Source organism: Achroia grisella, unplaced genomic scaffold (genome assembly GCF_030625045.1).
Source record: "Achroia grisella isolate CSIRO2021 unplaced genomic scaffold, CSIRO_AGI_Agris_v1 utg4502, whole genome shotgun sequence".
NCBI lineage: Eukaryota > Metazoa > Arthropoda > Insecta > Lepidoptera > Pyralidae > Achroia > Achroia grisella.
In genome coordinates this window covers 62,610-85,701 of record NW_026712863.1, presented here as the reverse complement: position 1 = coordinate 85,701, position 23,092 = coordinate 62,610, and the positions used below count along the sequence as shown (strand labels likewise).

Here is a 23,092-nt window from a genome sequence, read left to right as displayed (position 1 = left end):
TATAAGTTGAGATCGAATGAAAACAACTCCTAGTACGGAACCGTCGGCGTCGCGCGTCGCCTAAATACATGAACGTGATGTGCATTATCACGTAATCATGTAACGGCCGTGATAGCACTCATGCGTTGCCATTAGGATATGTGAGATAAGTGATATTCATCAATATCAAATTTTTATACGATCTCTAATTCTTAGATTTTGTTATGTTAACAATGAACGTTATGTGGTCTGTATAGTTTTTCTGATCTGTGGACTGTCAAACCAACTACTATTGCCAAATAGTATTATTTGTTTATTTATTAAATTACCCAAAAATGTCGCTCTGGAATTTGAGAATTGCCGATAATTCTTCTCAATTTTTACCTGATTTTCCTCGGAAATCATATACCAAAATTGACCCAATGGGTAAGTTACATGTTATTTACGCTTTAGATAATGGTCAATCCAAAGCTGATATTGCTCGAGAATATGGTGTACATCCGCAAACCATCGCGTATATTTATAAACAAAAGGAATCCCTGATTAAAAAGTATAGACAGAAATATAACCTCTTAAAAGAAGTATATTGCGTTAATATGGATCAAACCCTAATGGAATGGCTTAAAGATCAAGTTAAAAATGGACAATTTGTTAATGAACAAGAATTACGTGAAAAAGCTCAAGAGATAGCTTCGACTTTAACAGAGGACTTCAATTGCATTGATGACTGGTTATCTGATTTTCGTGTGAGACATAATATTTCAAAATTTAGTTCTGATATAGAATGCAGTCTGCAAGTGAAGGAACAATGGATAGATTTTATAAATGATTTAGATGTAAAGGACCTGTATATTGGTGGTATTACAGCCCTATCACACGATTTGGATTTTGAAAGTTATATCAATAGCCAAGATATAGATAATTATGTATCAATCATGTGTATAGTTAATTGTCTAGGCTCAGAAAAGAAAGAATTAGCAGTAATTGGTAAAGAAATGTTAAATGAAGAATTTAACATCAGAAGTTTACCAGTAAACTATTATTATGATGAGAAGGCACAAATGAATTATACTGCTATTAACAATTATCTTAAGCAATGGGATGAAACACTCACTTGTAAGGGTAAAAGTGTGTTATTAGCTCTTGATGTACCTGGAAACATAATACAGAAAGATTATTTTACCAGTATAAGAATAATTGACTCAAATAGCAATATTTTTATAAGAAAAGCATTAGACAAGTTAGTAGAATGTTTTAAATTCAATTATAGAAGATTGCAAATAACAAAAAAAGTTACTTATGGAAATGTTTGTAGTCAATTGTCATTGTTAGATTGTATTCAAATGATGAGTATGGCTTGGTTCTGTGTTTCAAATAAATACATACATCAACTCTTCTTTCCACCACAAGATGGAAGTCTCTATTTTAACCGTAATGATGATTACAGTAATGGTAACCACAGTTTGTCTCAGTGGTGTAAATTGTTTAATATACCAATAAATTTTGAATTGTATTCTGATTTATTGGACAAGTATATTTCTTGTGACAAGTCATTAAAATGTTTAAATTTATTGCAATCTAATGACAGTACACAGAGTGTTACTGAGCTTCTATCACAAAACAAACCACAGTCTGCATCTGGTATAGAAGCTTACCAGGCTATGAAAAGGCTAGTCTCCTATTTACAGGGTGAGAGTGCAAATCCATCTGAAATGGCATCTGCTAAATATTTAGAAAGTCATACTGAATTTGGTGCTTTATTTGACATACATCAATTTATTGCTAGCACCAATGAATCGGAATCAGTTAATGAATGAGTGTAAAGTTGAGTTAGAATTTGGTGAAAGGCCTAAATAAATTGTCAAAGTTGCTGTGTGTTGCAGTGCTTGTCATTGAATTATAAGTCAGCCACCATTGTGTGGAATGGTATTCAATAAACAAGTCTTCACCAGTCTAGACTTTTAAATGAACATCAACCATTCATAACATTAAAAATATATTATATTCAAAATGGAAATTTAATGAAATAGGTTTAATATAAATTGATAGTAATGTGTTTAAGTACTTACTAATTAAATAACATATATTTATACAAACAAGAATATAATATATAAAGTGATAATCTTCTTTTATATAAAAGTATATCATAATATTATGTCTATCTTAATTATTTCGATAAAAGTAGTACATGTATGTACCATATCCTGCTTTTATCTAAAGAATATCCTTGCACTGGTAAGGCTGTAATAAAGAAGTTTAAATTCTTGTTCTATGGTGTTTAATTTTTTTTCTGTAAGGGCCAAAGCCTGCTGTAGTTGCAGGGAACCTTTGTTTTTTTGGTCTTCCACTAAGTTCCTCTCATATTGAATATGTTTCCAGACTGAATCAAACCAATGCAGTGATTCAAAATTAGAACCCTGAAACAATAGTTTACTAAAATACCTAATATCCTATGTGGAAAATTATTAAATAATAATAATAATAAAATCAGTATATTATGATTTGATTTGCTACTGTTCATTGTGAGATCTAAACAATTTAATTATAGATTTTCAATGAAATGATACAAATTTTTAGGATAAGTAATAAGAACTTTTAAAATTATGACATTTACCTGGTCCAATAATTTCAGTATATATGCAACACCCATTGCGAAACCATCGTCAGTAAATGCAGCTCCGATTTTATTCTTTTTCGTCATTTTATCTTTTGACAATATCATGTGTTCAATAAAGTTCAATGTTAAAGGAGGAACAATGATGTAAAAGTTTCTAAGATGAACATTTTTTGGGTTTCTAAAGACTGGAGCAAACACATCTACAAGAAGCTTAAAATATTCCGTGCCTTGTATGAAATTTGAAATCAAACCATTAATGTTATGGTCTAAATTCTCAGAAGCATTAATGGTTCTTGGTCCCAGCTTATTTTCATCACATAAATCCTTAAATGATTGGACTTCCTCCAAATTTGGTAAGAAAACCGTAGCATCTGAACAACAGTGCCTGCCTCCAGATCGTATCATCCTTACATATCCCATTGCATTACCAATTTGACTAATGAGTTCTCTAAATAAATCTAAATAACTTTGGCCATCTTCATCTAAGCCAAGAACTTTAATGCCCTTGTTAAATTTTTCTGCATATTTATAATGATACATGTTGTTATTAGTCTGTGACGTATCTTTGAAATTTCGCAAATCTTTAATAAGTCTCGATTTAATGTGTTCATCATACATAAATTGAGAAAAAATAAAAAATTTCTTTTTCAAAAATTGGTATGTGAAATTGACTGTTGTATTCATTATGCCAGTGCCATGTGTCCTGATAGAATTTGCTATATGGTTTATATTTATAGAATTCAGATGTTTGTTATTACTACTTTTCTCAATAAAGATTTGGTTATTCAGGTTGTACAAATACTTAGATACAAATACATGTATATTACGCATAATTTCTAAAACATCCAAACCTTGTTCCAATGTTTGTGTTGGTAGATTATCTTGAACAGTCTTTAGATTAAATTTAAATTTTGCCATTTGTCTCATTTCACCATAAGTTTTCCAATCAGACAATACAACTGTTGTTAAGTTGTAGTACATAGTAGACAGGTAATGTTCTATGGATGGAACAATACACATATAAATAGTCAATATCCGAAATGTGTCTATAGCCAGTAATAACTTTTTGGTCATCTCCAATTCAAAGGGATTAGCAGCATCCAACTGCAAGTGAGAGTGAATATGTAAACGTAAATTCGTTTCTATATTTTGACTAGTGCTTCTAATCACTTTTTCATCAATTTCATTCTGCATATTTGTAAGAAACTTCTGAGATTTTTTAATACCATATAACATATCTGTTTTATGCAACAAGACTGCACAGTCTTCCAATACCATAAAGAAATATTTCAGTTTTAAAACATTTAATTGTGTATTAAAATTTTGTTCATAATATATGGGTATAACATTTTGATGCCATAGCATCCATGCACAGTTACAGTGATCTTCAAAAGATTTTATGAAATTGGTTAATGTGTGAACTTTTTCCAATATAGTTCCAAGTCTTATGTAGCCGTCATCTATATAGGTGGTGTTAGGAACAAAACTTAGGGCTATGTTCGCTGCGATATTACGATCTATAGTAGGTGTTCCTTTAAGAGCTTGTTCAGCAATCACAATACAAGTAAACTCATCTAATCTTTTACTGGCAAAATTTTTTTCTGTCATTACTGATCTCTTCACATCCTGTATTGATGATGTGGCTTGAAATATTACGTGTTGGATTATCATATTAATAGAATTGACTATTTGATTATAATTTCTGGAGACAACATTTTGTAAAGATTTCATAATGTTAATAATTTCAAATAGTGACATCAATATATTTTTTGATAATGGTACTCCAAGCGAAAGATGCAGGTTAATCAAGGTGAGTACAGAATAGTTTATAGTTGATGTTAGTTCTAGACCCTCAATTAAAATTTTAGAATGTAAACTCATTTCTGCAGCACTGAGTTTATGATCTTGAGAAGAAAATAATTCTTCCATATTTATCACCCATTGGTTACAAGATGCATAAAGATTAGGTACATCACGAGCCAGGGATACTTTTCTATTAGCAATATATGTTTGACGAGCTTTCAGCATTGTTTGGGATAATTTTCCATGAGTTGCACATATAGATGGAACATGCCTCTGAAGGAATTGTTCTGGGTACCATACTGCAGTGCCAATTAAATTAACGCTGTGTGCCTGTAAATTATCATATGTTATGTAGTTTATAAAGTATAAAATTACAATTTAAAAACCCTACTCAACAACTTACCTTTATATTCAATTCAGTCAGTGACTTAAATATTTTTTTGTCCATTGTACCAAACAAATGTGATGTCAAAACAAATAGAGTGTTCACTTTAATACATTTGTACATATTGTTAACGTTAGGTTTATCTTGTGTCAGTTTGTCCAGATTTGTTATTGCCTGTCTTAAATATTGTGTAAATTCTGTTGTCAATGGCAAACTATTTTTATCAACTAGACTCTTTCGTAAAGATAACAAATTTTGGAGTGATGTTTGGACAATGTCATCATTCATTATTTTCGAAGTAATATTTTCAGTAGCCACTATAATTGACTTGATTTTGTCCTCAAGCATATTGAATTTTTCTGGCATTTTATTGAATGCTTTCAAAGTTTTACAATATTTGTTCCATTGTGAAGGGAGTGAAGAGCTAGATATTAGCTGTTCCAAGATGACCAAAATTGTAAAAATTTCTCCAATATGTTTAATTATATAATGTAATTGAATACCATCTGAAAGTAATATATGACATTATAACTTTACTCATTTAATTCTATAAATAATGTAAAAACAATTTAAAACTTACGTATGTTGACAACAACTTCAGTGAAAATAGCAAACACCTGACTGCAGATGTTTCGTAAGATATCATCACAGCGTGTAGTAAAAGCACTTAATGAGCATATAGCATGCATTTGTGAACTGATATCACAATCACCATATTCTTCATATACTGCTAAAAATGGAAAATGTCTGAAAACATAACATATACCTCTATATAATGTATGAAATTACAAAATGATATTATAAATAATAGTACAATAAGACAATAACTCCGCATTTAGCCTCGCAATTGGGTCTTTGTGTGTGGTCTTGTTTAGACTACTTAAAATAAGGAAATAACAGACCTTTCAAAAGCTTCGTTTTTTAATCTCATCACTTCAACACACAAAGAAGACAGAACACTAAGGACTTTCGTAATCAATGTATTATCAGATGAGAGCAACTCATTCATGGAAATAATTTCAGTAGCTTTCCTAGTTATTTGTACAGTCAGAAAAGTCTTATTATCTTCCCATTTTTCATTTTCAGTAACAAGCAAAAGTTCTTGGTGCTGTTTTTTGAAGAACTCTCCATAACTTCGCAAAATATGCGTTCCAACCTCTTTTTCTGTATCGTCACCCATTAGTATACTAATAATCCTAGATTAAAAGATTTTTAACTTTAATTAAAGTTAATAAGAAAACAATAATATATGTAGATATATAAATAATAGTCTCGTTAGTGAATGAGAAGTGACAGATGACAAGTAGTTTCGTATTCATCAATGTTTAGTCTGTAACATTGATAATAAAAAAAATAAAAAAGTGAAAATCGATAAATATCGTAACAATCCTACAACTTAGCATTACTATATTTTGATTTAGTTTCATTATGCCATAATAATTTAAAATGTTCAATGAAGAAGAAATCGATCAAAGAAAAATGCATTAGTATACTAATCCGTGAAATCATCATAACAGTTGAAGAGAGATAAGAAAACAAGAATATGCATTCATTTGGGAGTAAGTCTTCAATATATCGTAATTGTTAACTTTGTAGTTGTACTACATATAAAATTGGTGAACAAACAAGAATACAATGTTTTGTCATTCCTTTTCATTATTAGGATGTCATAAAAGATGATTTTTTCTAACTGATATTATATTGAATAGTCGCTATCAAGTGCATTTATCAAATTCCAAGTGTATGTTTTTTTTTCTTTCTATATAAAGATTAGAAGAGAGCCATGGGTTCGAGATAGTCATTATATCAAGGCTTTAAAGAATCAAATATCCTCACCGTTGCCTCACAGTACATTTATGAAATATTATGTATACAAGGAAAAACTTAGATAGTTATATTAAAGACTGTACAAGTATTATGCAATAAAAATATAAAATTTTACCTAAATGCTGTTAAAATTGATATTAAACAAATTATGTAAAAAAGCCTATTATAGGATACATGAATACATAGATGACAGCAATATAATAAGTTTATTTGAATAAATGATTTTCTATTCTATTCTATTAGAAGTTAAGGCATTAATAAAAATCAAAATTGTATATTAAACATTTTTTAAAATAACACTAATTATAAATGATTAAACATTCATTCAGAAAAATGTTGTATAAGTATATGCAAACTAAGTAAATTTAGTACTTTGTGTGTAGTTTAGTAGATAAACTGGTAAGATAAATATATTTATATAAAGCTAAGTAACATTTTTATACTCATTATTTAACAAATCAACAAACTAACATAATTCAACAAATCAACAATGATATATATAAAGCTAAGTAACTTTTTTATAAAATCAACAAACTAACAGAATTCAACAAATCAACAATGATATATCTAAAGCTAACTAACTTTTTTATACTCATTATTTAACAAATCAACAAACTAACACAAATCTACATTAATCATGACAAATATAAAAAAAAAAAACAAAATTTCATCTATTCAGTCGTCTTAATTCTATTTGTAGACCATCCAATCGATCCCTTATTAATACATTTAATTCCTGGAGTATTGGCAAATACCACCCGTAGATTTTTTATAACGGCGTTGTAAAAGTATTTTTTCGGTATGCATGATTGGTACTAATACCAGACTTGATGTCTTTATCTAACTATAAGCCCCCATTACTAATAATCTTAATATTTACAGAAATATTTTCATATAACAATAATTTATTATGATATAAATTTTTTAATCAATAATAAGGTATAAGTAAGTGTTAAAATTTCAGTCTGAAAGGTGGGAAAAAGCTATTTAGGTACCTTACATACAGAAATAAAAGGAATGGTAATGATGAGGAATACTATGGAAGTCACCATCTTTATCGTTATATAATAATATGTATAAATAATAATTTAAAATGTTTAAAGTCGATGTGGACATCGATATCAAAATGGATTATTTTAATAGGACTTATCGCACACTTATAATGCTGGTTTAACTTAAAAATTACAAATTTTGGAAGTCCATTTTATAACAGTGGCATTAAAGTCTAATTTCGAAAATTTTTAATTTCTCAATTACACCAGTATTGTACTAGATATGCGATATATCCCTAACATAGTTCAAAAACCGTTCTACGACAAATAAATGTAACATTAATGAGCGATAATGTAATCGATGTCTTTTTTTTAAGTATAATCTTAGACTTTTTTCTCTGTGGTCCAATCACAGACGTACTGTACGCTATTCTGTTGTATGACAGCATTGACAGATTTCTAGCTGTCAAAAAGAAATGTTTCTGATTTGTGTTTTACCCTTTATTTATTTCTTTTAACATTTAACGAAAATATTGATACGATCTTATTAGGCCACAAATTAATTGCTCTATCAGGTGTACTTAACCTAGTATCATTAAAATTTTCACCAGATTACATTTAATTTAACAAAATGGATCAGATGTTACCGAGTCCATATAATATACCGGGGATAGGAACCCCGCTACATCAACCTGAAGAAGATCAGCAAATATTACCTAATGCCATGCACCAACAACAGCAGGCTTTGGCTACGTTGGGTTCTTCACCATTAGTTGGATTTGGAGGATCTATAATGGGTACTCCTCAAAGATCTATGCACACATATGCACCAACAGCCAGCTACTCAACTCCACAGCAAATGATGCAGCCTCAAACTCCTGTAAGTTAAAATTATAACTTGTTATTGAAATTATATATTCAATTTGGGCACGATAGTCTGTCAAGATATTTCGTTATGTATTACATGCACTTCTAGTGAAATATGAAAAGTTAGTGCACTAATAGTGTGATTTTTTAAGAATTAACCACAATTGTTTCTAGTAGGACAACATGCATTTTTTTATAAATGGTAATAGAATGATGCACCAGTGGAGGCTGATAAGATAAATATGAAATCAGGTCAGTTACCCCATCATTGTAAATTTACTAGGAATGTATTATGTTGGTTACCTGGGAGAACCATGTAGGTCCACCAAACATGGTACATTGCTAGCAACGGGGCTATCAGTCTACATTATTAACAATCTCTTGTCCTCCAATACATTCAAGTTAACTTGTAAACCATTTCATTTCTGACTGTAATGTTTGGGAACAAGATTAATACTTTAATAATACTAATAATTATTGTCTTAGAAAACGAATTAAGAAAGACTTTGCTTTGTTTTGTTTTCTAAGAAAAGTATAATTAGGCAGCTGTGAGATGTGGATTCTTATAATAATGTTGTAAATAATTAGAAATTTATATTTCAGCAAAATCTCATGTCTCCCATGATAACTGGTGGTAGCCTAGCAGGACAGCAGATGCTCAGTCAAGCCAGTCCAGCACCTATGACTCCAATGACCCCTCATTCAGCAGACCCTGGTATTTTACCACAGTTACAGTAAGTTGACACTTAAAAATACTTTGCAGTATTAGGTAAAAACCACATTTCTTTAAAGTTGTTATTAATGTATAAATATGCTGACAAGTCAGCTATTCAAAGGCAACTTATATCTATATATGAACCATACCATATATATATAACAGAATAAATATACTGTGACATCCTTGTTACATAAGTAGAACATAGATAATCTAAAATGTTCTTAAAAATCAAGATTCTCTTTAATTTATTTTATAAGTATAGAAATTTTACAAATAACTTAAAATTTATAAGAAAGAAAATTAAGAATACCATATATAATAATCTCACTTTATTATGTTACAATCATTATGGTGACTTAACTTTAATTAAATATTTTCATGTTTTTCAGAAATATTGTTTCCACTGTGAATTTGAATTGTAAGTTAGATCTGAAAAAAATTGCACTTCATGCTCGTAATGCAGAATATAACCCAAAGAGGTTTGCTGCTGTCATTATGAGAATAAGAGAACCCAGGACTACAGCACTTATTTTTTCATCCGGCAAAATGGTCTGTACAGGAGCTAAAAGTGAAGAAGATTCTCGATTAGCGGCTAGAAAATATGCAAGAATCATACAAAAGCTTGGTTTTACAGTAAGTATGAATGAAAATTATCAAACAAAGTTTAATTATGTAGGAATTACAATGATTTTAAAATATAAATTACTATTGGAATAAAATATATAATATATAATCATTCATTGGGTTGATAGCATCACAGTAAGTACTAGTAAATTAATTATCCTTATATTAAGTACGGGCTAAAACGGACATTAGAACTTATTATTTCTTTTTTCCTGATTTTTCTTAAAAGTTATACTATTTATTTAAGTCTGGTACCTTAGACTATTTAACCTGATGAAATGTCTAAACTGTTTCACCGATAGAATCAGCAGATCATACATTTTATAGGAATAATTTATTGCTGACCAAAAATATGAGCTGTAATTTAGTTAATACAATTTGTTATATATCTGGCTGCCACAGACGTATTTCACACGTGAGATTTGTTTAAGCATTAATTCATATAGGTAATAAAGCATAGTACCTAAGAATGTATATATGTGAGGATTTTTTTAGGAACAACTGTTTTAAGTAAAATTACTAAATGGAAAATTTATGTTACAGGCAAAGTTTTTAGATTTCAAAATACAAAATATGGTTGGAAGTTGCGATGTGAAATTTCCGATACGACTTGAAGGATTAGTTCTTACACACGGTCAGTTCAGTTCTTATGAACCTGAACTTTTTCCTGGACTTATATACAGAATGGTGAAACCAAGAATAGTATTGTTAATATTTGTATCAGGCAAAGTGGTTCTAACAGGTGCTAAAGTACGACAAGAAATTTATGAAGCATTTGATAATATTTACCCTATACTAAAGAGTTTTAAAAAACAATGAACAGTTATTGTGTATGTGACAGTGTTTTTTTTAATATAATCCATAATTTAAGTATATTAATAATGGTTTCATTTTCACCTTCACCAGTATCACCATATAGCACGTAAAGAGAACATGATTTAAATTATTCTTCTGTATTTTTATTGACACTTTTCCTACATTAAAATTATTTTTAACTTCAGCCAACCTTGCTGGCTGATCTTATTTTGATAGTTATTTGTCTCCATACACATCCACTACTAGTACTATGACGATGGTCACCATAGTGGTTTAGCACATTTCGAATGCTTCGAATTGTCACGGATTTGATCTTATACACGATACGCACATTGTATTTTTTTATAATATCTATTTGTCGATTGGTTTTCCTATATATATATATGAAATATCTAGTGCCTATACTACAAGCTTATATTGAGACTAGTTGATTTTCAAGGGCTATTCATTGTAGTTTTTATGATCACATTGAACTAATGTTATTAACGCATGCTGGTGGAACATCAGTGAAGATGGTGATGAGTTCCATTACGACGATGTCTTTAACATAGCTTTTAGAGTGATATTTTTTAGTCCACTAGCCCCCATGACTAACAGCCCTATTATAGTAAAATGTACATGGTATGTAGACAGTACCGGGTATGTCAGCGTAAAGCCTGCCAAATTCCTTTAAGAGTTTAAATTTGGGAGTTTATTAAACTACGCAAATAAGCAGTTCTTACTTCATTCAGACCACTGAAAAGGTTCTATATTCTGTGGTTTAGGCTGTGTTATTTTGTATAAAAAAAAACACAAAATTATAGTGTAATAGTCTATTTATTGTAAGATATCATCACTTAAATATTACGGTATAATTATGTTCTGAACCCTCATTTAAACTCGTCCAAATCTTGGTATAACCGGCAATGTCATTGCTATTTTTCATTCGTCTGCTTTTTGCCACTACTCATCCAGATGCTCTATACAAATAATTGTCTACGCGTATGTTATTCTTATGTATGAACTCGCATAACTTATAATATACATTTTTATGATTAGATTTTAATTAATTGATTATATATCCATATGTGGAATGGGAATAATTGCTATTTCAAGAGATGAAGACTCCTTCAGTACAATATATATGTAGTTTAAATAACACTAAAAAGTCATGAACATCAAGAATAAGACCTTACTTCATAGCATATTTAATATAGTAAAGTTCCAACCAGATATGATCTAAAGTGAGTGTGACAATCTGATACACTGTTGACTCATTCTGTATTGGAATCAAAATTACACAGACTAAGCTATATATGTTATTATTTTAAATACATGGCTAACATCTTGAAAATAACATTACAAACATTTAATCTACAGACAGATATTGAAGACTTTATCAGTATAACCTTTTAACTGCTATCTGTCAAAATGACATTAACGAAGTAGAAGAAGTACTGTAATTGGTCTCACAGATAGGGCTATAGTATTCGAATCCAATAAATGGATCCTTCGCAGAAGAGAGTATAATTAACACACACAAGTGAAGGTGATGATAAATAATTAAGCTACAACTATTATTCATCATCACCTTCATTTGTATCCGTTTGGTTGTTAGGAGAAGAGTCTTGACTGTTATCACGGTTCGGTGACGTGGAGTCGGGAGCGTGGTCGTGGTCGTGGTCGTGGTCGGGGTCGGGGTCGGGGTCGGGGTCGGGGTCGGGATCGGGATCCGGATCCGGATCCGGATCCGGATCGGGATCGGGATCGGGATCGGAATCGGGATCAGGATCGGGAACGGTGGTGGGCGTCCGTGGTCCGGGCCGTGGGTAATCGTTGAATATGTGTATGTGGAGGGGAGGAAGGGGACGTCAGTCGGCTTCGTGCTCGTGCAGCTGAGCAAGCAGGGCGGCGCGCTGCGACTCAAGCTCGGCATCACTCCACGCAGCAGTACCAGCCGACCTACAAACAACCGCATCTAGTTTCATGCACGCATGAAACTAGTTTCATAATGTAAATTAACTTCATAAAACTAGTTTCAATAAGCCACAATGTGCGTAACGTGCTGGAAAGCAGGAACTGTCGTCAGATGTGGCACTCGTTCAAGGCGGACATTCCACGTTGAAATTAGAAGACACCAGTTTCAATATAAATAAACAACTGTTTCAAGTTTGTCATACTAAAGTACATAAATATTACAAAAGATAGATTCTCATGCAAAATTGTCGATTAAATATTTACTGAAATTAATTAAACATTAATAACCATTAACTTTAAAATTAATAATTTCAGAGTTATATGCCTCAATGCTCAATTATGTGCAAAAATGCAGTGCATCTGTACCCGTGTATACAGGTATCAGAGACATCGGCTGATATGTTCCAATATATATAAATGTTTTTGCACAGTAAAACAAACCGAGAAGTTACTTTGATTTGTGATTAATGGCTTCAAATTAGTGGTAATTAAGAGAGACATCTATCTTAATCCTCAATTAAAATTCATCTTTATTAAATTGCTTTATAATACAAATTCTATTTCTGTACCTTTCCTTTTTCTCTTTCTTCTCCTTCTTCTTCTTTGGTTTGTGAGAATGTTCGTGTTCCTGGTCAGGTTCAGGGCTGCTCGGCGCACTGCGTTTCGATTTTTTACTCTTATGGCGCACAGGTTCGTCATCTGATATACCACCTTCTTCTGGTGTCGGAGATTTCTTAGAAAAATAACATTACATTAATATATTATGGAGTGGCATAACCTGTTTAATTCCATGATAATGATACCGGATACTCCGTGCCGGATTACCGTAGTAGCAAGAGCAGCAATTGCTTACGGGCACCGCGCACTCACTGATATCTAATCTAATATTAATATACGAGTAACATCCCAAAGAATTTAAAGAAAGAATTTTTAATCTTTATGTAACTTGTAATATTTTTTAAATTGTACATAGACTATGTATCTACAATTTAAAAAAAGTGAGTTCTATCCTGAGTATTTTTTTTTTTGTATTAATATGTGAGTTTTCATTAAAATGTTTGTCATTTGTGTTATTCTTTCAAGAACCGGGACTAAATCAGGGGCCACCTGAATGAATTCACTACACGCCCCGCGCTATCTTAATCCAAAACTGGATACGCTGCATATTTATGTTAATATATCTCAGGACAATTCACATTAAATCCCAAGGTAACAAGAGTATGTGTTATGGATACTAGACAACTGATATAAATACATAGTTACAAAATATACATAGAAAACACAGAGACGGTTACAAATAATCATGAATACAAATGTCTGTTGCGAGGAATCGAACCCGCGAACATCGGAAGTAAGGTGCTATTTCCAAAAAGCTTATAATGTTTATTATGTAATGTATGTATGAGTATATGTATGTATGAATATGCTTACTGGAACTGGTGAATGTTTGCGGTGTTTCTTTTTAGATTTTCTATGCTTGCGTCCTTCCTCTGAGGACCAAGTGGCGTGGCTGGGCGCCGGCGACGGAGACTGCACCACCGGCGATGGAGACGGTGATCGCGACTTTGACTGAAGGACATTAATGGATTATTTTATTAATTTTCCATTTTATTTTATTAACATCCACTGCAAATGAGTTACAAAACGCTTTACCATTGCTGTATAATAGGTTACATTCCATAAAGACATTTTTGGTCAATATCAAAATTATTATTAATAGATTATGTTATTTAATAATACAATTCTATAATGCATTTAGCATTATAGAAGTATTTTTACATAATGTACCAAAAAATATTCAGTATTGCTAATTATTATTATCAAAGGGTAAGTAAACTAAAATAAGGATAATAATTCTATATATACGCGGAAGTTCTTAACTTTACTCAAAAACACCTAAATCATATTTTAGATTAACACAGGATACTTCTTACCCTAATTCATGTGGGAACAACTAATAACTCCATAACTTACCAATGAAGTCGAAAAGGTCTGTGAACGCTTCTTCTTCTTTGATCTCTTGGACTTGCGCGATTTCGGATGATGATAGTGCATGCAGCTTTCCTCTTGTTCATGTTGGTAATCCTAATAAAAAAATTTATGAACATAACAGATGTACAAATAATTCTATATTCTAATAATCAGATATTTTTAAACACTGTTTACAAAAAATATTTTGTGAAGTTTCTAATTAATTTATACTATTTATTGCACCAGATATAGGAAAAAAAATACATAATCTGATAAAAAAGGCAGTCTTGTTGCTCAGTAATAAAAAAACGCAGTTTAACTAGTCTAACCAGTTTCTTCAAGACTACTTTTGGGTAGAAAAAGTAATGATAAGCATCAGAAATAATTTGAGTATTTTATTTTGATGCAATTAGCATCAAAATAAAATACTCAAATTGTTTCTAATGAATCTATAACTATTATAAACATTCTCTATTGTATTGTCTAAAGGAAACTAAATATTTTCTTCACGCACGCACTTCACCGTACGAGTCAATATTATGGTCTATTGAAATAAATAATGCTATTGTTATACAATCACTTCAGCATCTAGATATGTCCTTAATATTTCGAGATGCTATATTACCTTGTATATCCTAATCTGATCTTCCTCTTTTGGCACGGCCATAAACTCAGCCGCCGTCAGATCCAATTTCTCCTTGACCTCGTCCCATGAAAGTTGGTGGTCAATGTTGGCATCGCTGAGTGCCCATTTGAAAGCGCTCTCAATTTTTTTCTGCGCCTTTGATTCTTCTTTAATTTTCTCTTTATTCCTTGCTTCCGCCTATTTTGAAATAAATAAAAAAATTAAAATATTAACCAGATTATAATATGTCTTAGTATTTGACTGTTATCGAATATTAAACCCAATTATTATATTTAGTTCATTTCTTCACAAACCTATTTTGATGAAATATCCTATCCTTAGCATGTAATTTCCTAAAATATTATAATTTAGAAACTAATGTGATAAGAACCTTTTCTAAAAGTGAGTTGTATGTAAGCTTGACGTTGCCAGCATCGAGAGATGCAGACTTGCTGTCTTCACACACAACCGTCGCAAATTCTTCAAATGTCGTATCTGGTTTCACTTCAAATTCTTTCTCTTTCAATATCTCCTTAATCACTTTCTTTTCGTCATGGAAACGGGCCTTCAAATTTTCAACATAGAACTTGAATAGATCTAACGGTGTAGAGCCACTTTGACCTGTAAATACAAATATTCATTCTACTATTGCACCATTCGCTAAAAAAACTGACTATGTTGGTAAGTCATCATATTACAAAAGGCAGATAAATTTCGATAGACACAACCAAGCATGAACTAAAGACATAATAATACTAATTAAACAAAGAACTTTGCAATCCTCTAGCTAGAATCTGTCTCAGTATGGATTGGCAATTACTTCTAAACTAAAAATTTCATTGGATCCACATTATTTTCATATTTCATACCATGCAAATGCCTGAATTAATTTGTTACTAACTACATTAATAATAACCATTATGGGCATTACAAATCATACCGTATTATAATTGAGTGACCTGCAATTTGTAGCACCATAATGTAATAAAAAATATTGATTTTAGATACAACGATGAAATTTTGGTAGCTAATATTACCCACAAGAATCCTACTCTAAATACGTACCAAGCATGGCAGAGAATCGAATGTCTGCAGATATAACTGGATATAATTCTACCCATAATGACATCGACGTAAGTTTCCCTTCTTCATGGAGGCTATCAAGTAGAGCCTGTAAAGTGTAACATGATACAGAAGGTCATTGGCAATTTGAAATAAATATAAATAACCTTGAACAATTAACACAGCGCCATTTAGTTCCACGGTAAACAGAGCTAGTGTTATAGGTACTAGACAATTGAAAAAAATACATAGATATTTTTTTAAATACTTAATGTACAATGTAGAACACACACCCAGACCGATACAAACAATCATTCTCATGAATACGCATGTATGCACCGTACGAGGAATCGAACCCGCAACCATTGAAAGTAAAGTGGTGCGTTAAGCCGATAGACCACCGAGGCCGTCGAAAAAATAAAAATTACAAGTCAGTAAAATAACCGTATTTTCTTACCATGTATCTGTAATTTAATATATTATTGTAATACATATAATAACTAAATAGAACTATAATGGTATTTGTGAACATAATTAATTACAACAGGTATGAAAAATTATTTATATAATGTGATGTCTTACCAAGAAATTATCTCTATTCTTTCTTTGTTGTCGCTTATTGCGTTTTTTTAACTGTTCTTTCTCTTGTAGATATTCTGCTTCTAGATTCCTAATATGCTGTTCAAATACTGAAAATGACACAGATGTCAGTTAAGTAATTAAATATAATTAATCATACACTGAATAAATTTATAATTATTATTTTACTTAATAAATTTATTACCTATTAATGCGTCTTCTTTATCCATTCCCAATAAACTGACATCATTTTTGAAGGCAGAATTTTCTAGTAAAAGGACTTGGGCCTCACTCCAAGTGCTGCTATAAACGATTTCATTCATATTCTCCAATACCTTAAAAACATTAAATATTTATTTAATAAATTATACATTATAGCAATATTGTTTCCTTGATGTTGATTAAGAAGACAAATTAGTTTCAATATGGAATCTATTACTTGGGAGGTAGACAGAGAACAAGTGTCATGATAAACTTATATCCTTATAGCACAGTTATTGCTTCTTACTCTTTCAAATCTCGCCCAATGCATACTGATAGTTTCCGAAACTACTTTTTCATCAGACACGAATTACCTCATATATGTCAGTCTAGGCATCGTCCGTCATAAATAATGTATCAGAAACTATATGCTGTAAGTTTTAGTCTGTATTTCTCTATTTACGGTAAATAAATATATCTTTAACATTATTGAAATAGATATAAAAGTGGTGGTAATTTAACCCAAAGGAATCTGCAGGTTGGCCCCTAAACTAATTGAATACATTATATAATTTGTGTACACATTGTAAAACAAAAATACTACTAACTAAAACTACTTGTAACTAATATCTTACTTGAGTTAACATTTTCATATTCCGCTTTTTCAAAGCTTTTGCTTCTTCCTTCTCCCGTTTAGTAATAGCAAATATACTGTCTTCGAATATATCTCTTCGGTCAGACTCCGGCACACATCGCCAAATCTAATAACAAAACGACATTATATAAAATTTAATCATAAATATTAAAATGGAAAAATACCTCATGTTGCAATATATACAGAACAAAAGCAAAAGTTGCCATATAAAACAAAGTCGAGCTCTGTCTATTATTATTAACTTGCCAATTCAACAATTGGATAATATTTTTGTTCCATTGAAAGAGTTGAATTGCTTTGAGAAACAGCTGGAGGCATTTCCTTACCTCAAGATTACCGAACATCTCCTCACACTTGTAATATTTAGTAATAGAGCTCACTCTATCACAAGTCAACAAAAATTCTTCCAAGTTTTCACGATTTTTTTTGGTCTTTAATCTGCGTAGAGACAGGTATATTATTAATATGATTAAATGTTATTTTACGCATCATAGAGTTAATTAAATTAAATAAAAATGCGCACTAAACTATGTTAGAATTGGAATAAGCTTGTAAAGATCTCCATATATATTTACGTATTTTTGCCACTAACCAGAAATGTCGAGAGACAGGGTGAGATATACCAGAGTAATTACCAGATATGGAATATGTTGGTTAATAAGAGCGTCTGAATTTATTTTGGTAGTAGGTATACACCTAACTAAGTACCTCTAAATACTTACCTTTGTTCCTCCCTTTCATCTTTTAATTTTTGAGTTTTATAGGCATTAAATGCTTGCTTCTTTTCATTAAGTTTCTTGAAAGTCATATATCGGGGATCCTTTGATATAATCTTAACACACTGCTCCCAAGTAGCATTTGATGGTACATTCTAGAAATTATTGAGACCTTATTAAATGCAAAATATATTTTATTTACTTTAGATTATGCTTAGGCTAGAAGTTAGGTTATTTAATTTGTGTTTTTAAAATTTCTTCCTCATTTGTCATACAAATTAGTCAGAAAAAATTGTTTTGTCATTTCAACAGTTTCTTTAAAAACAAAAATAATGTGTCGTCATATTTAAATTTTACTTACTTTATCTTTCAACAGCTCCTTGAAAGCCTCTATAGCTTCTTTCTTATCCTTATATTGTGTTTCAGGTGGTTTTTCAACGTCATCCACAATAGTGCCTTGTAACGGCGCTGTTATTTCTTCAGGTTTAACTATACATGAAATTCACAAATATAATTTATATACAGATAATGTTGTTTTTAGTTACCAATCATACGCAATTACACTTTAATAAATATGAACAATACATAATTCCACATAATATAAACAAGTTCATTGATTTGCACATTTACATTACATCTCAATTTATAGTTGCAATATTATTTTATTCAAGAACCTTAGCCACAACAACGCGTGGCTGTTCATATAATAGATATTTTCAATTTAAATTGTAATAAAAGTATTGTAATATATTAAGTAGGGTTTATGCTTTTTAATATATAAATATAAATAGCTTACTGTCTTCTGGAATTGGTATTGAAGTTGCTAATGAAGGATCAATAGCTGCTAATGTTTTCGCCATGGCCTCATCTAAAGCAGAACTGCCCCCAGACATGGGCACAGCTGGTGATCCCGGTAGTGGGACCTCACCCGGCGGAATATCGCCATTTAACGCTGCTCTGTAATTATTATTAGACCTGTATAAGTTTTGTATGATTATCCTAAATCACCATGATCAAAATTAAAATAAAATTATAAAAATAAAAATAGTAGTCAATAATAATACAATGTATACTAATAGTATAAAACTGAAGAGCTAGTTTGTTTAGTCATAGACACTAACCACAAGAAGTACTGCTTCAAAATGAAAAAAAAAAAAATTTGATAGCTCTTTTTATTATTGTGGAAGGCTTTAGCTATAGGCTATGCAAAATCATGTTGAGAATACAAGCACAGCCTTAACAAATAATAACACAATAACAAAAAATATATGAAGCATACAAAGTTCCAACTGATCAACTAGTGATTTAAGCCTAATGAATCTTTATTATTTCTATTTAAGGTATTTACAAAGATTATTATTACGCTAGATACTCACTGTGCAGTCTCCTCAGCAGATATTTTATCTTTTATTTCTTGAAGTTCTTTAGGAATCACCCAACTGGATTCCTTTGTTTCTATATTGTGATAATAGACTCTTCCAGCATCCGTTGTATACTCTTTCCATACACATGATGATAAAAGTTTCTACAATTTTAAAATAGATATATTATTATTAGAGATAAATAATGAAAAAACATATTGTGATATGATACTATAGAGTTCCATTATTTTCTGTTCCATTTATATTGAAAGTTGTCTTTACAGTCTTCACACACACAACTTACTTTTAACAAGTTATTTAGGTCCACAATCAAATTATTGTAAAAAATTATAAACAAAAAATAAGTCTTCATTTTTATAAAGTTTTGTAAACCTTTAGAAAACACAACAGCTCTGTTAGTAACAAGCTTTGCAGTCCAGATCTTGGATACATAGAGTATAGTGACATCCATTAAATCGTGTTATAAAAAATATATATTACTAACTTCAGCCGGTGTTTTCAAATCATCTGGTTTTTCCCACAGACTCTGCTTAGTAACAGAATTGTAATAATATGTTCGTCCATCAGGGGCCTTGTGCTCCGACCAAGGACTGGTCTGGTTGGCCATTGGGGCTATTTCTGGGGCTGGAGCACTTAAATCCTAAAAAATATTATGTATTTGTGAAGTGAATGAAGTGAAAATTTCAAATGAATGTGTATAAAATTAATAATTAAATTCTGTTAAATATGCAACAAATGTAATGTATAATAATTTATCCCTACAATACTAATTGTTAACTATCTAACTACTAATTAAAAACTTAAAGAGAAAATTATAAAATTATGATGCATGATGAATAAATGTTGGTGATGGAATATGAACTGGTTTTTGGTAACAAGGTTTTGAAACTAAAAAAATGTGTTTTGAAATCATTGCTGTTGGCAGCATGAAAGTACCATGTCTATAAACTCTACATGTTACATAAAAACTAACTGTTACATATAAAAACCTCACAATTTTAACAGCAAGTGTGCTATAATTTATTGTGGTCATATTTCAGTCAGTTGAGAACATTTGAATCTGTGGCATTCTAAGAACTGACTCTATGCCACTTAAAAAAATAATCTGACTGAAATTTATAACTGTGTTGTGTCTTGAATTCACCTGTGTGAAATTTATAGCCTATGTCTTATTATACATCAGAATAGCTACATCATTATAAAATTTCATTAAAATGCAATCAGTAGTTTTTGTGTGAAAGAGTAACAAACATCCATCTATCCATTCATCCATCCACACATACAAACTTTCGCATTAGTATAATATTAGTATATACAGTAGAAAAATAACATACAGGTTTAAAACTTGGAAATCCTGGTGGAGGCATTGAAAAAGGTGGTATCATTGGAGGGTATCCCATCGGTGGTGGTATTCCTGACATGTTGGGTGGCAATCCTGGTACTGGAGGCATAGCAACTGATGGCATATTTGGAGGCAAACCACTCAACATAGGTGGTGGCAGTAAGGGAGCTGTATTCATCAGGCCAGGGGAACCAGTCCCCGTTGTGGGTGGCTCCTGCAACACCATAAATTTTAAGATAAATAATATAGAACATGTCCAATATATTTTTTTTATATTGAATATATCATTTTAAACATGATCATTACATTTTAAACTTTTTGTTAATAGCACATTTTTATAATGTGATATTAACAAAAGGTTAATATCACTTTTACAATTATTTGTGATATCTTCAATGTTTGTGTTTCCTTTGTTTTAGATTCTCAACAAACTCAGATTAAAACTAATATTATTAGAAATTTATGGGGCCATAATTAGAAACAAAAATCATATGTATAAATGAGATATGTAACATATAATATTATTAAAGAGCATGTGATACTTAAACACAGTTACAAGCATCTCGGATCACTGGAAACATTGGATATAAACAATTATTACGAGCAGATAAATCTATCTATCACCATTACTACTGAAAAACACTTGATTGTCATAAAAAAACACATTTATTGTAGTACTCAGACTTTATGTCCATAAAACTTTACACTTATTTTTGGAAAACTAGAAATAGGGAATATGGTTTCAAGTATGTGGAATCCAGTGTACAGATAGATATGCTTCAAAATCTCGTAAATATACAATGTGTGTGTTTTGTTGTAACTATCAAGTCTTTTTTAGTGGTGCACATAGACAAACACAAAGAAAGTGAGTGGATAGTCTTTGTCTGCTTATAATAATTATATATTTGTCTGCTCATAATAATTGTTTACATCCACCGACATCTCCAGTTGACCGTTGTTTCTAAAGGCGACAAAAAATCTAGAGTTCTTTAATAATATTATGGTAGTATATATCCCATTTATATACTTAATATGTACGAATACGATTTATTCAATGCTTAAATACTACTGCTAATATAACTATTTGAATTTGAGTATTGCAAGAATCATAAAGAATTTACATTCAGTTGACCCATCGATGAAAATGTATTAGATCGATAATACTGCGACCTGTGCTTAAGACGCCTATTACCCTACACGGGTTACACAAAGAAACTACTATTTAGTTCCTGTGTAGCGGTATTATTACAGAAATTTGTTTTAGCCAAATTTGAAAGTTAACAATAATATTAATGGAAGAATTCCTACAATAACTAATGTTCATATTGAAATCGATTCACATGAATCCATGTGTTGAATTTATCATAATAATATATGTAATATAGCAATAAACACTTACCATATTATTGTATCTCAACTAAATACATGTGATATTTAAAGCAATATCTTGTATAAATTATATTTATTTCAGAAATAAGTAAAAATCAGAATATATTTAACAGTTTATTCATTCACGTTAGGTAAGCTAACATAATACTTAGATGACACCACAGATCTATTTAACTGCAGTATTTGCTGCAATTGGTGCTATAAATGTCATACATGACGCCGAAAAGATAAAAACGGCACCAATTAAAGCAATAGAAACAAAATTAAAATAACTCATGACAAACTTTGATATTTTAAACTGTCATTTGTTTATGCATTATTTTCCAGCTTATTGGTAACTCCGTAAGTAAGAATGAAATAAATATATTTACTTCGCGCTATTCTGAGCAACACTGACTGAAAATCTGAGCCTATCAGTATCATCTGTGCTGACTGACAAAACATGACAGGACGCTAACCGGCTCATCTACAATAATTTGCATGTCTGTTACCATACCTAAATTAATTTAAACATAAAACAGTTTTTCGGTTTTCTGTTTTTCAGTTTGTTCTGACACATAACGTCATTACCTCATAGAGTGCTATT

The 23,092-nt window shown here is 30.8% G+C and overlaps 4 protein-coding genes across 5 annotated transcripts; 2 read left to right on the top strand and 2 right to left on the bottom strand.

Annotated features, from left to right (window-relative positions):
- Positions 1 to 282: 282 nt before the first annotated feature.
- Positions 283 to 1,796, top strand: LOC131845053 (tigger transposable element-derived protein 4-like). Its single transcript, XM_059194065.1, has one exon. The coding sequence runs from the start codon at positions 315 to 317 to the stop codon at positions 1,794 to 1,796; it is 1,482 nt and encodes a 493-aa protein (XP_059050048.1). The 5' UTR covers positions 283 to 314.
- A 385-nt stretch (positions 1,797 to 2,181) lies between these two features.
- On the bottom strand, positions 2,182 to 6,073 carry LOC131845052 (WASH complex subunit 4). The gene is made up of 5 exons (XM_059194064.1): positions 5,687 to 6,073; positions 5,365 to 5,531; positions 4,803 to 5,290; positions 2,594 to 4,729; positions 2,182 to 2,396 (listed from the first exon to the last, which is right to left on the bottom strand). Exons 1-5 carry the CDS (start codon positions 5,962 to 5,964, stop codon positions 2,190 to 2,192), a joined length of 3,276 nt encoding a protein of 1,091 aa, XP_059050047.1. The 5' UTR covers positions 5,965 to 6,073; the 3' UTR covers positions 2,182 to 2,189.
- A 1,991-nt stretch (positions 6,074 to 8,064) lies between these two features.
- LOC131845049 (TATA-box-binding protein) lies at positions 8,065 to 10,687 on the top strand. The gene is made up of 4 exons (XM_059194061.1): positions 8,065 to 8,483; positions 9,074 to 9,204; positions 9,578 to 9,821; positions 10,356 to 10,687. Exons 1-4 carry the CDS (start codon positions 8,235 to 8,237, stop codon positions 10,629 to 10,631), a joined length of 900 nt encoding a protein of 299 aa, XP_059050044.1. The 5' UTR covers positions 8,065 to 8,234; the 3' UTR covers positions 10,632 to 10,687.
- A 1,668-nt stretch (positions 10,688 to 12,355) lies between these two features.
- Positions 12,356 to 22,756, bottom strand: LOC131845045 (pre-mRNA-processing factor 40 homolog A). Of its 2 annotated transcripts, none has more exons than XM_059194056.1 (18): positions 22,517 to 22,749; positions 21,110 to 21,331; positions 20,260 to 20,415; positions 19,770 to 19,918; positions 19,190 to 19,350; positions 18,755 to 18,882; positions 18,400 to 18,548; positions 18,004 to 18,115; positions 17,658 to 17,783; positions 17,027 to 17,156; positions 16,825 to 16,931; positions 16,246 to 16,351; positions 15,572 to 15,801; positions 15,181 to 15,378; positions 14,559 to 14,669; positions 14,016 to 14,153; positions 13,154 to 13,317; positions 12,356 to 12,569 (listed from the first exon to the last, which is right to left on the bottom strand). In XM_059194056.1, the coding sequence occupies exons 1-18, from the start codon at positions 22,517 to 22,519 to the stop codon at positions 12,479 to 12,481; spliced, it is 2,481 nt and encodes an 826-aa protein (XP_059050039.1). In that variant the 5' UTR covers positions 22,520 to 22,749; the 3' UTR covers positions 12,356 to 12,478. The 2 variants fall into 2 exon arrangements, with proteins under 2 accessions (XP_059050039.1, XP_059050040.1); XM_059194057.1 differs by having other exon boundaries at positions 12,519 to 12,607; positions 22,517 to 22,756.
- Positions 22,757 to 23,092: the final 336 nt, after the last annotated feature.

Bases quoted from the DNA above. Each gene is read 5' to 3' on its own strand.
- LOC131845053 (XM_059194065.1), top strand. From the start codon at position 315: ATGTCGCTCTGGAATTTGAGAATTGCCGATAATTCTTCTCAATTTTTA.
- LOC131845052 (XM_059194064.1), bottom strand. From the start codon at position 5,964: ATGGGTGACGATACAGAAAAAGAGGTTGGAACGCATATTTTGCGAAGT. The intron at 5,291-5,364 runs GTAAGTTTTAAA...TATTACTTTCAG, and splicing joins TGAAGTTGTTGTCAACATAC to ATGGTATTCAATTACATTAT. The intron at 4,730-4,802 runs GTAAGTTGTTGA...GATAATTTACAG, and splicing joins TGACTGAATTGAATATAAAG to GCACACAGCGTTAATTTAAT.
- LOC131845049 (XM_059194061.1), top strand. From the start codon at position 8,235: ATGGATCAGATGTTACCGAGTCCATATAATATACCGGGGATAGGAACC. The intron at 8,484-9,073 runs GTAAGTTAAAAT...TTTATATTTCAG, and splicing joins TGATGCAGCCTCAAACTCCT to CAAAATCTCATGTCTCCCAT. The intron at 9,205-9,577 runs GTAAGTTGACAC...CATGTTTTTCAG, and splicing joins GGTATTTTACCACAGTTACA to AAATATTGTTTCCACTGTGA.
- LOC131845045 (XM_059194056.1), bottom strand. The intron at 18,549-18,754 runs GTAAGTAAAATT...AATAATTTCTAG, and splicing joins AGGAGCTGTTGAAAGATAAA to AATGTACCATCAAATGCTAC. The intron at 14,154-14,558 runs GTAAGTTATGGA...AATGTCCTTCAG, and splicing joins AGACCTTTTCGACTTCATTG to TCAAAGTCGCGATCACCGTC.